At 37.5% G+C, this 16,279-nt stretch overlaps 1 protein-coding gene across 1 annotated transcript in view; it reads left to right on the plus strand.

The window, feature by feature from the left end:
* The window catches only part of map3k5 (mitogen-activated protein kinase kinase kinase 5), a 91,644-nt gene that overhangs the window by 53,211 nt on the left and 22,154 nt on the right, over positions 1 to 16,279 (plus strand). Inside the window, exons 8-14 of the mRNA XM_038277542.1 lie at positions 45 to 157; positions 4,253 to 4,412; positions 6,224 to 6,377; positions 6,468 to 6,575; positions 8,221 to 8,273; positions 11,877 to 11,972; positions 14,718 to 14,799. Coding sequence (XP_038133470.1) covers positions 45 to 157; positions 4,253 to 4,412; positions 6,224 to 6,377; positions 6,468 to 6,575; positions 8,221 to 8,273; positions 11,877 to 11,972; positions 14,718 to 14,799 — 766 coding nt within the window. The remainder of the gene's footprint in view (positions 1 to 44; positions 158 to 4,252; positions 4,413 to 6,223; positions 6,378 to 6,467; positions 6,576 to 8,220; positions 8,274 to 11,876; positions 11,973 to 14,717; positions 14,800 to 16,279) is intronic.

Raw genomic sequence — 16,279 nt, forward strand, 5'->3', positions numbered from 1 at the left:
TCTTGGAAGAACAGTGTTTATTGGTCTTTTTGTTCTCCTCTCAGGTTTAAAAAGGGGTTCGAGTCTGAGCCAACACTACACTCTGGTATCAACTATGCTGTTCTACTGCTGGCAGCTGGACACCAGTTTGACACGTCCTTCGAGCTCCGCAAAGTTGGTGAGTAGACAGAATAGCTGTTAATTAACTGGGGACTAATTAAAATTTTCTCTGTGTTTATGCAGAAAAGTTTTTTATATATATATTTTTATCACTATAGCAATTATTTTGTAATTTAAAGAGAATAAATATTTTTGTTAAGATAATTCTGTAAATGGCTGTTTATAAATAGTTCTTAAGCACTGATTGATTGTTTTTAATAACAACAAAAATGTTGATGGCTTGCCCCCTCCCATGGGTATATACTCATTATGTGTCTAATAAAGTCTAATAGGCCCAGTAGGCCAAGGCTTGTTTATCAGCATGAACTGGGTTTTCCTGGTTAACTTGAAATCTTTAAACACACTCAAATAGAACAACTGCACTCGAATCTAATATGATGGTGTTATAAGTGCAATTCGAGGATGATACTAATCTTTTTTATATAAAAGATGAAGACATTTTTTTTATATATTTTATATATATCTATATATATATATATATAGATATATATATATATATATATATATATATATATAGATATATATATATATATATATATATATATATATATATATATATATATATATATATATATATATATATATATATATATATATATATATATATATATATATATGTGTGTGTGTGTATATACACATACACTATATTGCCAAAAGTATTTGCTCACCTACCTTGACTCACATATGAGCTTAAGTGACATCCCGTTCCTAATCCATAGGGTTCAATATGACGTCGGTCCACCCTTTGCAGCTAGAACAGCTTCAACTCTTCTGGGAAGGCTGTCCACAAGGTTTAGGAGTGTGTTTATGGGAATTTTTGACCATTCTTCCAGAAGCGCATTTGTGAGGTCGCACACTGATGTTGGACGAGAAGGCCTGGCTCTCAGTCTCCGCTCTAATTCATCCCAAAGGTGTTCTATCGGGTTGAGGTCAGGACTCTGTGCAGGCCAGTCAAGTTCATCCACACCAGACTCTGTCATCCATGTCTTTATGGACCTTGCTTTGTGCACTGGTGCACAGTCATGTTGGAAGAGGAAGGGGCCAGCTCCAAACTGTTCCCACAAAGTTGGGAGCATGGAATTGTCCAAAATGTCTTGGTATGCTGAAGCATTCAGAGTTCCTTTCACTGGAACTAAGGGGCCAAGCCCAGCTCCTGAAAAACAACCTCACACCATAATCCCCCCTCCACCAAACTTTACACTTGGCACAATGCAGTCAGACAAGTACCGTTCTCCTGGCAACCGCCAAACCCAGACCCGTCCATCAGATTGCCAGATGGAGAAGCGCGATTCGTCACTCCAGAGAACGCGTCTCCACTGCTCTAGAGTCCAGTGGCGGCGTGCTTTACACCACCGCATCCGACGCTTTGCATTGCACTTGGTGATGTATGGCTTGGATGCAGCTGCTCGACCATGGAAACCCATTCCATGAAGCTCTCTGCGCACTGTTCTTGAGCTAATCTGAAGGCCACATGAAGTTTGGAGGTCTGTAGTGATTGACTCTGCAGAAAGTTGGCGACCTCTTCGCACTATGCGCTTCAGCATCCGCTGACCCCGCTCCGTCAGTTTACGTGGCCTACCACTTCGTGGCTGAGTTGCTGTCGTTCCCAAACACTTCCATTTTCTTATAATACAGCTGACAGTTGACTGTGGAATATTTAGGAGCGAGGAAATTTCACGACTGGATTTGTTGCACAGGTGGCATCCTATCACAGTTCCACGCTGGAATTCACTGAGCTCCTGAGAGCGACCCATTCTTTCACAAATGTTTGTAAAAACAGTCTGCATGCCTAGGTGCTTGAATTTATACACCTGTGGCCATGGAAGTGATTGGAACACCTGATTCCAATAATTTGGATGGGTGAGCAAATACTTTTGGCAATATAGTGTGTATATATATATACACTCACCGGCCACTTTATTAGGAACCTCATGCTAGCAACGGGTTGGAACCCCTTTTGCCTTCAGAACTGCCTCAATTCTTCGTGGCATAGATTCAACAAGGTGCTGGAAGCATTCCTCAGGGAGTTTGGTCCATATTGACATGATGGCATCACACAGTTGCCGCAGATTTGTCGGCTGCACATCCATGATGCGAATCTCCCGTTCCACCACATCCCAAAGATGCTCTATTGGATTGCGATCTGGTGACTGTGGAGGCCATTTGAGTACAGTGAACTCATTGCCATGTTCAAGAAACCAGTCTGAGATGATTCCAGCTTTATGACAGGTCGCATTATCCTGCTGAAAGTAGCCATCAGAAGTTGGGTACATTGTGGTCATAAAGGGACGGACATGGTCAGCAACAATACTCAGGTAGGCTGTGGCGTTGCAACGATGCTCATTTGGTACCAAGGGGCCCAAAGAGTGCCAAGAAAATATTCCCCACACCATGACACCACCACCACCAGCCTGAACCGTTCATACAAGGCAGGATGGATCCATGCTTTCATGTTGTAGACGCCAAATTCTGACCCTACCATCCGAATGTCGCAGCAGAAATCGAGACTCATCAGACCAGGCAACGTTTTTCCAATCTTCTATTGTCCAATTTCGTTGAGCTTGTGCAAATTGTAGCCTGAGTTTCCTGTTCTTAGCTGAAAGGAGTGGCACCCGGTGTGGTCTTCTGCTGCTGTAGCCCATCTGCCTCAAAGTTCGACGTACTGTGCGTTCAGAGATGCTCTTCTCCCCACCTTGGTTGTAACGGGTGGTTATTTGAGTCACTGTTGCCCTTATATCAGCTCCAACCAGTCTGGCCATTCTCCTCTGACCTCTGGCATCAACAAGGCATTTCCGTCCACAGAACTGCCGCTCACTGGATGTTTTTTTCTTTTTCGGACCATTCTCTGTAAACCCTAGAGATGGTTGTGCGTGAAGATCCCAGTAGATCAGCAGTTTCTGAAATACTCAGACCAGCCCTTCTGGCACCAACAATCATGCCACGTTCAAAGTCACTCAAATCACCTTTCTTCCCCATACTGATGCTCAGTTTGAACTGCAGGAGATTGTCTTAACCATGTCTACATGCCTAAATGCACTGAGTTGCCGCCATGTGATTGGCTGCTTAGAAATTAAGTGTTAACGAGCAGTTGGACAGGTGTACCTAATAAAGTGGCCGGTGAGTGTATATATTTAAATATATATGTATATGTGTGTATATACACCCTGGACAGGTCACCAGTCCATAGCAGGGCAACACAGAGACAAACAGGACAAACAACCATTCACGCACACACTCACACCTAAGGAGAATTTAGGGAAGCCAATTAACCTAACAGTCATGTTTTTGGTCTGTGGGAGGAAGCCAGAGTACCCAGAGAGAACCCACGCAAGCTCAGGGAGAACATGCAGACTCATTGCAGAAACACCCCGAGCCGGGAATCAAACCCAGAACCTTCTTGCTGCTTTCAGGGGATCAGATCTGGTGCCCTTAATGGCTGAAATTTGCTCAATGTTACATAAAGTCGTAACATTTTTATTTATTTATTAACAGATGCATTAGAGCTTTAGTAAATACAAATCCGTTTATCTACAGGTGAATACTTTAAAAGCAGTGAAAGGATCATAGATCAAGGATATGGAGAAACTTCCCTAAAGATTTCCATCAAACTGATCTTGCAAAACAAAAATTGTGTGTGTGTTGCTGTAACTTTAGGTAGAGCAGGTTTCTGCAACCTTTACTATCCAAAGAGATTTTTTTTTACTTCAGTCCAGCTAATAAAACATTCTGAGATTCAAACATTACATTACTTTTTGTTTTTTTAAAGGACAAAATTGGAGATTTGTATTTTTTTTTTAAATAACCACCACACCATTTCAGATTTTAGGTTTTAGAATGATGGAAAAAAAACTGCAGAAAAGAGAATAAATACATTTTGAATGCGTTGCTCAAATTCGTGAAGAATTACAAGAAATAGAAAAATAAGATTCTCTTTTAGCTCCAGGGCCCCTGACGTAGAGCAATAAAGTACTTCAGCTCTCAGAGGTTTTTGTTTATCTTTGGTCTAACTTGCCTTCAGCCTAAGACAAAACCAAAGACAATGTTTTCTCTTTTGGCTAAAATACTTATCCATGACTCAATTTTGTTTTTGCAGGGGTTAAACTGAGCAGCCTGCTGGGCAAAAAGGGCAGCCTGGACAAGCTGCAGAGCTACTGGGATGTGGGCTTCTTCTTGGGCGCCAGCATACTGGCCTGTGACAACACCAGGGTCATCCAGGCCTCTGAGAAACTCTTCAAGCTCAAGGCTCCCATCTGGTGAGAATATGGACAAGCCTTTTCAGATCAAAATACTAAAAAACACATTTTAGAAAAATGTCTTCACCAACTGCTCCCAGGGTCGTTTGATCTGGAGTGCGCTCGACTTTCCCTTCAAAGTGCTGCAGCCATCTGTGGCTATTGTGAAAACATTTGGCGGGTTTTGTATTAAGAGGAAAAAAAAGATGAGATGAGAATGTTTGCTCTTTTAGGCTGCACTGGCTTTCAAAGAGATATGAAAGAAATGCATCTGAAAATAGAAAAACTAACAAATTGCTTACATTTACATATCTGTGTCATTCACACATTTCTTTGTATTAATTTGAAAACTTTTAGGCTTTGTTAATGTTCAAGCTGCTTTTTTGACCTCAAAATTAGAACATAAAATAGAGAAGAACTGGAAATGTCCTCATGACATTTATTACGTGTTAAAATAAAAACGATTCCAGAATCTGTGAGGTAGGATTTTCATTTCTATCTTTATTTAGTCAATTATTGCAACAAGCGCTGCAATTACTTCAGCAATAATGTTTAAAATAAACCCACATCCTCTTTTCTTTAAACTCTCACAATTTCCCCACCAATCTCTGTGAGCTTACACTCTTGGCCACTAAAATCTCTAGCCAGACATATCCTGCAGGGCAATAAGTGTCTCAGACGGCAGCCAGGTTCCATTTTATAGTTCAAGCTTCTGAAGTAGTATTCCCTCTCCTCTCCTCCTCACACCATGAACCAAATATTAAACAAAAAGGAATGATTATCACCTTTTCATGATTTATCACCTAGTACAATCTAGTATTTTGACATTTCTCTTTTGTTTGTTTTTTAGGCCACATAACCTGAAAGATCTTTTATTTTTGTTATTGGAAAGCATTTCATTTAAAAAGTTGTAGGAAAATGTAGCAGGCAACTATCATGTCCAGGAAATAACACATGTGGACAAAATAAAAATATGGCAGGCCTGTAAACAAGGTGTAGCGAAAATAGTGTTTGGAAGTTGTTTCTTTCAGGAGGGGGTGGCAGGGAAATGGGGAGAAGTTTGTCCCTGGCGGCATAGATATAACAGAACATGAGAGATTCATTAATCATAAAGATGCATTTAGCTCAGCTAACATCTCTTTGGGAATAACCTTTTTGGAGCTGTCTAACTTTTGGTGTTTTTCCTGTAATCCATTTAGTTCACAAATTATGCTTTTAAAGTCAACAAAGATCCAAATTAGAATTGGATTTCTGTAGTTATTGCAGCTTTATTCAGATCTTTGTTTTTTCAATTTAAAAGCCTTTTAGCTATTTGGTATGGACACATTCAACCATTTGTCTTAAATTATTATAATCACTTTGAAAATACGTAATGTTTCAAAGGTTTCAGTTGCATATTGTTCTAGATCATTTATACTTTACCTTGCTTGCATTGTGGTTTTGATTCCTGTTTGAATTAGTTTATTCTTAGTAGAAAGAAATTGATGAAACCAAGAAGAGCTGATGGATTTTTGTTGACTGATATGTTTTTTAGAAGTTCATACAGTTAATACAGTAGATTACAGATCATGGAAAATTACTGTAAACCATCAGCTAATGGCAGACAGACAGCAGTGGTTCATCCTTTCACTTCCAGAGCTTGTTCTTGCATTATTATGCATTTTTGGACAGAATGTCAAAACAAAGACATGCTTCAAAAGCCTGACTTTAAATAATACAAAAGAATTCTTTTTGTTAGTCTTTTTCTCAAATGTTCTGTAAAGTATGACAGAAAGAAACCAAATCCTATTTTCATATTTATCTTTTTGCTGGTTTTGCATGTTTGCGTTTAGGTATCTGCGCTCTCTTGTAGAGACCATCTTAATCTATCAGCACTTTAAGAAGCCTGGCAGCGAGCCGCCGGCACCTAAGCAGGAGCTGGTAGACTTTTGGATGGACTTCTTAGTGGAGTCGACCAAAAAAGATGTCTCCTCTGTTCGATTTCCGGTAAGTTACAAGATCAAAAAAAAAAAGAAAAAAGTTAAACAACTGGTGGGATTCATAAAAAAACGAAAGAATTATTTTCTTCTCCTCAAGGTGTTGATATTGGAGCCTACAAAAGTATACCAGCCTTCATATTTGTCCATAAACAAAGACGTGGAAGACAACACTGTGTCCATCTGGCACGTTGCTCCCGATGACAAGGTGAGTATCCAACTAGGCTATTATGTACAAAAATGTAATTTTCTATTCATTTTTTTTCTAATTTTCTAAAGAGAGAGAGTTTTATTTAAATATATATAACAATATTCAGAGGAGTCAAGTAACAAAGTAAAAATACTTAAGTACACTTTTTAGGTATCTATATACCATGCTGCAATGTTGGATTCAGAATAAGATGTCGAAATGTCTGAAAGGTCGGACACAGGCGAGAGCGTATCGGGAGACGGAGACCAACAAGACCTCCCGAATCCTTGGTCCTATCTCAAAGAATTTTCAAAAAAGTCAAAAAATTGAGCTTTCAATTCATATGGTGGCATCTGGCTGTTTTTTTTAAAGGTTACTTTATACTTTTATACTTTAAGTAGTTTTTGGAGCACATACTTTTTCACTTTTACTTGAGTAAAGAGGTCAAGTTGATATTCAACTTTTACCAGAGTGTTTTTAAACTGCAGTATCTATACTTCTACTTAAGTAACACGTGTGCATTTTTGACACCAATGATAATATAATAACCTTAATAGGCATGTTTGGCCATTAAAGTAAATTATGCAGAAAAACTGCTGCATTGCTCCACTTTGGCCTCAAATTAGCTGATGCTAATGGAAAAAATCAGGACTAATGTTATATTTTAAAAGGTGTTGAATTATAAGTCACATTGTCTAGTTTCCTGTTTCGATTTAGTCCAAAAACTTAGTTTAATTACTGTTTTACCATAATTATTCATTCATATAAACATTTAAAAATAAAAAATATTTAACCAATGTTTTCCATAACTGGTAAAAAACATGGCAGTGATAAAAACAATTAAAAGCCTAAAACCAAACAATCTCACGCTAGGTTTATTTCCTGTGTGAAGAAATGGATAGACATGGATTACTTATTTCAAGTTATGCCTAGAAGAAAGAGGTTTAAGTCTTATACAGACGTCTGAGATGCAAGAAGGATGAGTTTCCTGCTTCATGAAGGTGGATGTAATGTCTAAGGCCAGTTTATGTGTTAGCATTTTATTTTATAGCCTCCATGGAGAATGTGTTGGGGATGAGGCTTCTCATTTGAAATAATTTCCAGAAAGACAAACTTTTCATGCCGACATGGCCTCACCTATTTAAATTGACTTTTTTTTTTTTTGTTGGGGCCTTTAATGACTGACATTTCCTCTTAGATCAATCCAGATTGTTTCACATTTTAATTAACTTCCGCTTTAAGGCTAAATAAGTTTACAAAATGTGTTTGCAAGAACTTTGCTAAGAGCCTAAAGAACAGGAAATATGTTTACATAAGAATGTCATTAACATACCCAAAAATTGGTACAGTTTTAATTTCAGTAAATGAAAATTATGATTAATAGAATGCAAATAAAGAAAAAAATAACACTAGATACCAATGAAGCAAGTACAAAAAAGATATTTTTTAAAACTTGCTATATTTTATAGCTTTTCATTGCAAGACATGTTTGCTCGTCACTCTGAAGCTCAAGCAATTTCAATTTTTTTTTCTATTAAGTTTGAATTATGCCCCCAGACCAATTATATTAAAAGGTTCAGTCTGCAACAGTAGAAAAAAATCATCTATTTCCCATGGGTGTCAAACAGTAATTATGTTTTCTGTTTTGGTTTTTGTTTCACAGAACAAGGGGATACATGAGTGGAACTTTGTTGCCACATCTGTTCGAGGTGTCAGGTACGTGTTTGCTGCTTAGTTTCAAGTTTCTCTTTTAGTCTCAGCTATGTCAGACCAAGGCCGTGTCATTGATCATGTTTTTTTTTTTTTTTTTCTTCTGCTCTGGAGTGTTTTAAAATGGTTCAAAGTCTCCCTAATAGTTTTCAAGCAGAAACTGTGTTAGGCCATAGAAATAGATGGAAATGAAAGGAACTCAATGTAAAGTCGCCTTAAAGAAAAGCAAGACATGACTGTTTTGTCTGAGCCTTATTTTTGGGCTTACAGAGCAAAATTAGCAGCTTTTCTCTGTATATTACAATATAAATTAAATGTTTAAGTTCTGAGGTTAGAATGGGCTCATCACAGGATACCAGTAGTGCTAAATCTGCTTAGCCACTTAGCGTTTCCTGAAAGTAGATTTTCCTGAATTCCGCTAAATATTAAGTATAGAAATTTGTTTCTAGATTCTTTTCCATTGATTTTCATGTATTATGACGCCAGTATGATTTTAGCATAATTTGCACGCAAAGGGCAATGGGCCCTGCGATGAACTGGCGACCTGTCCAGGGTGTACCCCGCCTCTCGTAGACAGCAGGAGATAGGCATCAGCACCCCTCATGACAGAAGCGTGACAGAAGATGGATGAATGGATGGATGGATGGATGGATGGACGGACGGACGGACAAATTATGCCCTAAAATATTGGACACTGAATAAAATTGGAGTTAAATTTCGAATATCTGTTGTTTTAAAATAAACCAAAATTCATCATATTTTGAGATTTGTGTTTTGAAAAAACTAGCATTCTGTTTATGTGAGTGATTAGATGGGTTTTCTTATCTCTCTCAGCAAATAGAAGACCAAAGTGGAGAACAGTTACTGTCATTGTTTTTTAGTTTGTTTCTGTGGTTCCATTTTACAGCAGGGACAAGTGGAAAATCCACAGAATGTTGGTTCAAATGGGGAAAATCTCATTCTTGAAATCCTTTATCCTGATAGATAATGTGACAGTAGAGAGAGATAAGGAAAATAAGTTCTTGCGACTAATGATAGACCATAAGATTACCTGGAGGCCTCGTATAAAATACATTCAAATTGCCATTCTCAGAAAAGCTAAACATTTCCTAAATTTTGCTGCACTTCATGTTCTGTATTCCACACTTATATTACCTTACTTGAGTTACTGTGTAGAAATATGGGGCAAAAAAAAATGCCATCAGAATGGTTCATAAGGCAGGATTCCACAACCATACTAACGTACTATTTATAGACCTGCTTCCTCAAACTCCCAGATCTGGTAGAATTTTAAACAGCTCAGTTTATTTATAAAGCTTGAAATAAACAACTACCGGGAAATATTCAAAAGCTTTTTTTCTGATAGAGTGGGGGGGCTATGACTACAGGAAAAGCCTTAACTTCAGAACCTTGAGGGTTCGAACTAACCTGACTCTGCCAGATGGTTTTGCTCCGCATATCCATCTGGAAACCTTCCGTTGAAGTAATTTTGGGAAGGGGCGGAAATACTGGTTAGCTGATTGGCCTATGTTGGTGATAGACGGGCTAAAAAAACCAATCAGATCAACAAAGCATATGACGTACTAACAGAGCGACGATGAAAACACAACCACAAGCCAGGCTACTCTTGCCGAAACCAGTCGGGAGAAGAGCAAAAGCATCTTTTCCTCTGAGAAAAGCCTCCAGAGCAGTGTTTTGCTCTTCTTTCAGTGAAGAAATACTCTGTAATTCCGATAAAACTTGCTCGATAGCCACGCTAGTTTCATCGGCTGAAGCCGCCATGTTCTTTAGACTGAACTGTCGCACTTCTCGTTGCATCACACCTCAACCCGACTCAAAGCCAACGCTGATTGGACGTTCGTTTGGTGAACGGCTCCAAATTTTCTTTAACAGAGAGTCTCCAGACTGATCTGCGAGTGAAACCTTGAAAGCTCGCGAGATCAGGATGGTCTCACGAGGCTAGGTTCGAACCACAATAAAGAGAATGTGCATTTCAGTCAGTGGTGAAGAAAAAGAGTTGAAGCAATGTCTCTTAAAAAAAAAAAAAAGGCTCAAAGGCTGATGTTTTTCAATATGTCCTGTGATGAGGAGAGGTGGTGAATGTTGCTGTGGGGTGTGAGGTTGGGGGAGCGGTTGGAGAGACTGTGGCATTGGGCTGTGGTACTGATAATTGGGGGTTTTGGGGGGTCGCAGTACTCTAATTCCCAATGTAAAAGTGTGTAAATGTGGAAATTTAGCCTGATGTGTTTGTGTAGGTCTGCATTTTTATATTTACATCATGTATGTGGATGTATTCCAAAAAAGTTTTAAAACAAACCATTGGACTTTGTTTTCCAAGTTTGGAGATTTATCTCTTCCAATCTTATTTATATATATATATATATATATATATATATATATATATATATATATATATATATATATATATATATATATATATATATATATATATATTCATTTTCATTTATTTGTTAGGTCTATGTTATATTGTTCTATATTTAGCTGTGAATAAAAAGAGCAGCATGTCTTGAATTACTAGCATTATTGACATTAAGAAACCTGATTTGTAAATGCTTTTTTCCATGGATTTACCCATCAATCAGTGGTCCCTTGAGAGTCCTTGCACCTCTTCAAAGTTTTGCAAGAAAGTTTTCTCCCCAAAACGCTGAGCTGCTTTGGTTGGGTTTACAAAAATTAACCCGTTCCCTGTTTTGCGGGAAGATTTCTCAAATCAGTTCCAGCATGTTTTTTATCTATTATGCATTTTCCTCTTACAATTTTGCACATGCCGAATTCTCATTAAATCCAAATGCACAAGTATTGATTTTAAATAGAATGTATTTATTGAAAGATTATTTATAAAAAAGTTTTTTTTCCAGAATGCATGCATGACTAAACAAATATTTTAAATAAATGCATTGCTTCCTGCTAGTTTTTTTAATGAACTCAGATTCAAGCTGCAGATTCTTTATATATGATGACATTGGAAGCATGAACTCTACTAAATATTTAAGCTTTCAGGTTTTCATTGTTTTTTTTTTTTTAAATCCAGGATCGCTGCAGACCCATCAGTGTTCCAATCAGCATAGACCATTTTATAATGGCTTGCTCTGCCCCCATTTTTCCACGGTCCTCAAGGGAGTTCAGTTTCAGATCAGCAAGAAGTGGAGGGCTGTGCTCACATGTTGCTAGGGAACGACTCATTCTTCGTGCCTACTCTGCCTGCAGACAGCAGCAGGACACAATAACAGCTCTACAAGCTACGATACAACCCAACATACAGACACTCGGTTGTGTGGCTCAGCAGATCCAGCCTTGGCATACTCAGAAATGAACAAGCACTCTAGGGATAAAAGTTTCTATTTACTGTTCTTTGTGCAGAAATGCTTGTTCAAAAACAAGCATTGTCCTGCAGCTCATAACTACGCAGTGTATTTTCAATACGCTTGGGTTAAAAGATTTATCAGACATGCACATTTTGCATGAGGATAATGAGGATTAATTCAATATAAATGAGAACCAAATATTTGATGGCTATATTGTTTGTTTGATTTGAGTCATATCTTCTAATTAAAAGATTTCTTCTAATTGTGATTTGTTCCTCTCCAGTATCTCCAAGTTTGACGAACGTAGTGCCTTTCTCTACGTCCTGCACAATGCAGAGGATTTCCAGATCTATTTCTGCACAGAGATGCACTGTAAAAGGTATGTCTGCCTGTTCCTCTTCTCAGCTGCATCAAATAAGCTCATTGTCATTACTTGGGTTAATGCAGCTTATTTTTATTACTTAACAAATACAATAACCTTTACTGAACATGATTGAAGCTGCATAACAATGCTGTGCTATTCCCCTGAAATTACATTTTTTTTAATCCATTATTATTTTTTCCCTCATTTTTGAAATACGGTAATCTTGTTAGTTATATTGAATAATAATAACAAATGAAATCATATAAAGCAGCTCTATACATTGAATGATCGATGTAGGCGTTTTCTTTTTACATGATTATTCAACACTCAGCATAGAAAATAGAAAATATAAAGGTTGGATTTGAGAATTTGCTGAAGTTAATCTTTTTAAAATTGAAGGCCTTTTTCTAGTGTTGCTGCTTTGTTTAACATAATGCTGTTAAATGTAAATAAAAAACTCAGCTGTTTTTTTCCCTTCGGATCAGTAACGGGCTTATATCACCTCAGAAAGCTCAAATGCTTTCACACCTCTTAGAATTCAATAGAATCAAAAGGTTTCTTTTTAAAGGACTGAATAAGCAAAAACGATTATAGCTTTTAATTACCGTCAGACGAATACGCTGTTTGTTTTTTAGTCATTTTAGAAGATTAGTTCCCATTAAAATATCAAACCCTTATATATATATATATATATATATATATATAAAATATAAAAATATAAAAACCCTTAGAGATATATTTTGGAGTTAGAGCTTAATCAGTAAATTAAGCTCTAACAACCCTTATTAGTCGTGACCTATACCCGATGTGTCAGCTATACAGACCAGTCACACAACCACACTACATCTACCAGTAATGCACTGTAGATCTTAGTATCATGGCTGTGTCTTTAACTCTAATAATCTCTCATAGTAGATGTTTTGTCAACACATAAAGCTGCATTCTTCATGTCTGGCTCTTCCTGACAATGCTTTCATGCATATGACTCATTCCTGCTGATGATCTTTTCATGCAGAACAGTTTTCCTAAGTGCTAACCTAATGCTAACATGCATCACTAATATCTGACTCAACGACCAATTGCGTCATGATATTGTCAGCAAGGTTTTGTTGAAAAACCTTCAAAATAATAAAGCTCTTGTCCTGCTTCTTCAACATAACTGTTGACATGGTACATTAGAAGAGATGTTGGTTTAACGGCTTTCTGGAGCAAAAGAGCAGATCACATGACGCGGTTAAACAGATATAGATGTCATGTTTCATCGGGACGTGGTTGTTGGAATTGGATTAAAACAAAACAAACATTTAGCACCTGTTTTATTTATTGTTCATATAGAATAAAGATCATTTGAATGAAATTGCTCATTAAGGCTCCAAGCTACCTCTTTAACTCTCTACTCGCTGTGATACAATCTGATCACAAATAAGCAATATGTTCACCTGCATGTTGTTCTGCAATCTTTGAGATTCCCACATTGCATCATTTTAATCCATTGATTTTTATAAAGGTTCTGCATCAGTTCATCTCCTAATTTCTTGATTTTTAGTGCATGTAAACAGTCAACTTGATTCTCTGGACATTGTCTGCAGTTTAGGTATGAATTCATTTTTTAGGATGGATCTATTTAGGCCTGTCAGCTCAATAGTCTGGTGGGAAATATGTCTCTCTCTCATCAACACGAGCTCACCTTCTTTAATTTCCACACCGTCATGTTCCCTGCCAGCTGCGCTTTGAAGCAGTGCGTTCGACTTGTGACTCTCACATCTGAGGCTTCCTGTGCCATTATCTGGAGTGTGAGAGTAAGTGAGTCATGCCTGCTGCTGCTATTATGCTGCTCCTGTTTTTTTGTCTTTTTTCAGGAGTGACAGCAAGAAAAACAGGTAAAAAGAGGGGGAATAGAAAGTAGGAGGAAGACAGAAGCATAGCATCAGAAGCAAAGTGTGTGTTTGGGCACATTAACAGTATTGCTGGCATTTATGCACATATAATAAAAAAAAATGTGCCACTGAACACCTGCTGGCATGCCATGCATGACAGCATGATGATTCAATGTGTTAACTCACAGCTTGTGTGCAGTACGACCGGTAAAGGTCATTGTACGCATGCTGTGGGAAGTGTACAAGTAAACAAACTGTAACCCCTCCAGGATAAATTCAGCAGCAGTATAACACCCTTTAGTCAGAAATATGATTTTCAGTATTTGTCTAACCTGTTCTGCAAAAGAGCTTTTTTAATGTTCCAAATAAACAACCTATGTCTTTATGTATAAACACAAGGGTGCTCATCTTATATAGACTTTTTAGGTAATTCCCATATAACCATAAAACCATTTGCATGGAGATCCTAACATCAGGTTGCATTTATTATTGAAGTGAACATACACTGATAGAGACTTAAATTATGACCATACGTTTTGTGCTCCCTCTTCTGCTGCCAAAAGGGACTCAGGTCTGCTTCATGTTGATTGCTTTAAAAGCTTCTTCTTTCTTAGACAATGAGATAATTTTATAAGACCATAAAAAAGCTTTCATACAGAAATGTAAAGATAGAAATGTTGACTTGACGGTAAGAAAGGTAATTTCTAAAGAATGCTGTATTCAATCAGGTAAAGTTAAGTGGAAGGAGAATATGTGGTTTTAAAAAAAGTGCACAAGAAACGGGGATTGTTGCAGCCTTGAGAGGAACAATAATCAAAAACCTTTCAAAAAGATATGAGTTGATTTATATGTACCCCTGGCTGACCTGACTTGTCTTTTGTAGGTTTTGTGAACTGGTCAACAGTATAACAGAGGAGGCCTGGAAGTACCCTGAAGAAGGAGACTGTGACACTGACGCCTTAGAGGTGAAAATAATTCAATAATGCTTTATTACCTTTATATTTTTTTTTTACTTTTGAGAGTCAAACTTTTTCATTGTAGTCTGATGTTGTAAACCCCAACGACCGGATGTAATACGCCTATTTTAAGTGTTTGTTTAAATTTTATCTCTTTACTTGGAAACCGCAAACCTTCTAAGTTTCCACACCTTTAAGACGGTAGAAATGTGGTAAAACATCCTTGTTTTGCTACATCCTGTTTTGCTTCAGAAGTACCGTTTGTCTGTTTTTAAAATGTCACAGGAAGTGTGATATTGTTCAAAAAAGCATAAAAGTCACTCTATTTCACAAGGACAAAGCTTCATCTTCACAGACGCCTGACGCGTCTCTTTAACAGAGTTACATTTTTTTTGTTCATCAGACGTTCAAATTAGAATCCTGTTGGTTTACATCATAACGTCTGAGCTGAGGCACAGATGCAAACAGTTAGTAATGAGCAGGGACCTGCTGCTATGAGGCCTGGATTTCTGCTCCTGCTGTTTGTGGGGTTTTATCACCTGCTGCTAACTCTCACCTGTATTCTGAGCCAAGGCGATGGAAAAGAGAAGCTCATTACACAAAGAGAAAACAACAAACTGCAGTAACCTCTTCGACTCGGCGTGGCACAGATTGCATTTCTAATAGGTTTCTCACAAATTGGTTTCTGTATGTATGTTTTGATGCGGTGGGGCTGGAAACAAAATCAACTGCTTTGTTAAGCTGTTTAAGCACAAACTTAAAAGAAACTTCTAAGTTTAAACTTAAAAGCTTTTATTTAGGATTTCTTGGGTGTATACAATACGTTTTTTTTTTTAATTAACCATAATTATAAACTTTAACAAATAAAAGCTGTACGATTTCAACGAGTTTAACATCAGAATCCATTAAGCTTTCCAGATTTCCCATTAATACAAGTTATAGTTCACCTGCAAACCACACCCAACCAAAAATAAGATCAAGGATTATTGAACTTAATCTAGATTAATCCCAAAGTCAGCATAAGGAAGAACAAACAAGGAGCCTAGATGAGAGCCCTGAGTGACGCCACAGTGGAATTAGGGTACCGTGCACGGTTTAAGTTTGGAAGCATTTAGGATGAGTGCTTTTCATGCATGTACACCAAGGAAAAGGGAGGACAGCCTGTCGATCAGCTGAGCCAGACCCTGCAGGGAGCTCCAAAGCATTAGAATAATAATGTAGATTTTATATGTTGCAGAGGGCTGTTTATGTGTTTTGACCAAGTCCAAACCAGATACTGTAGATTTTTTTGTTGCCATAGAAAAATTAATTTAGCTGCACATTATTTACAAGAATAAATAAATGAATATAGTTTGTATGAGGATTTAGAAAGTTTCTACAGATATGCCATTGCTCTTTTGTGGAACAATATTTAATGAATTGAGAAGAATGAGGGAGCACGAAGTGCAAACAAATGTTTCCAGTTGACCTGTGATTAAATTGACATTTG

The sequence above is a fragment of the Cyprinodon tularosa genome, unplaced genomic scaffold, assembly GCF_016077235.1.
Source record: "Cyprinodon tularosa strain WSP-4 unplaced genomic scaffold, ASM1607723v1 ctg132, whole genome shotgun sequence".
Lineage (NCBI taxonomy): Eukaryota > Metazoa > Chordata > Actinopteri > Cyprinodontiformes > Cyprinodontidae > Cyprinodon > Cyprinodon tularosa.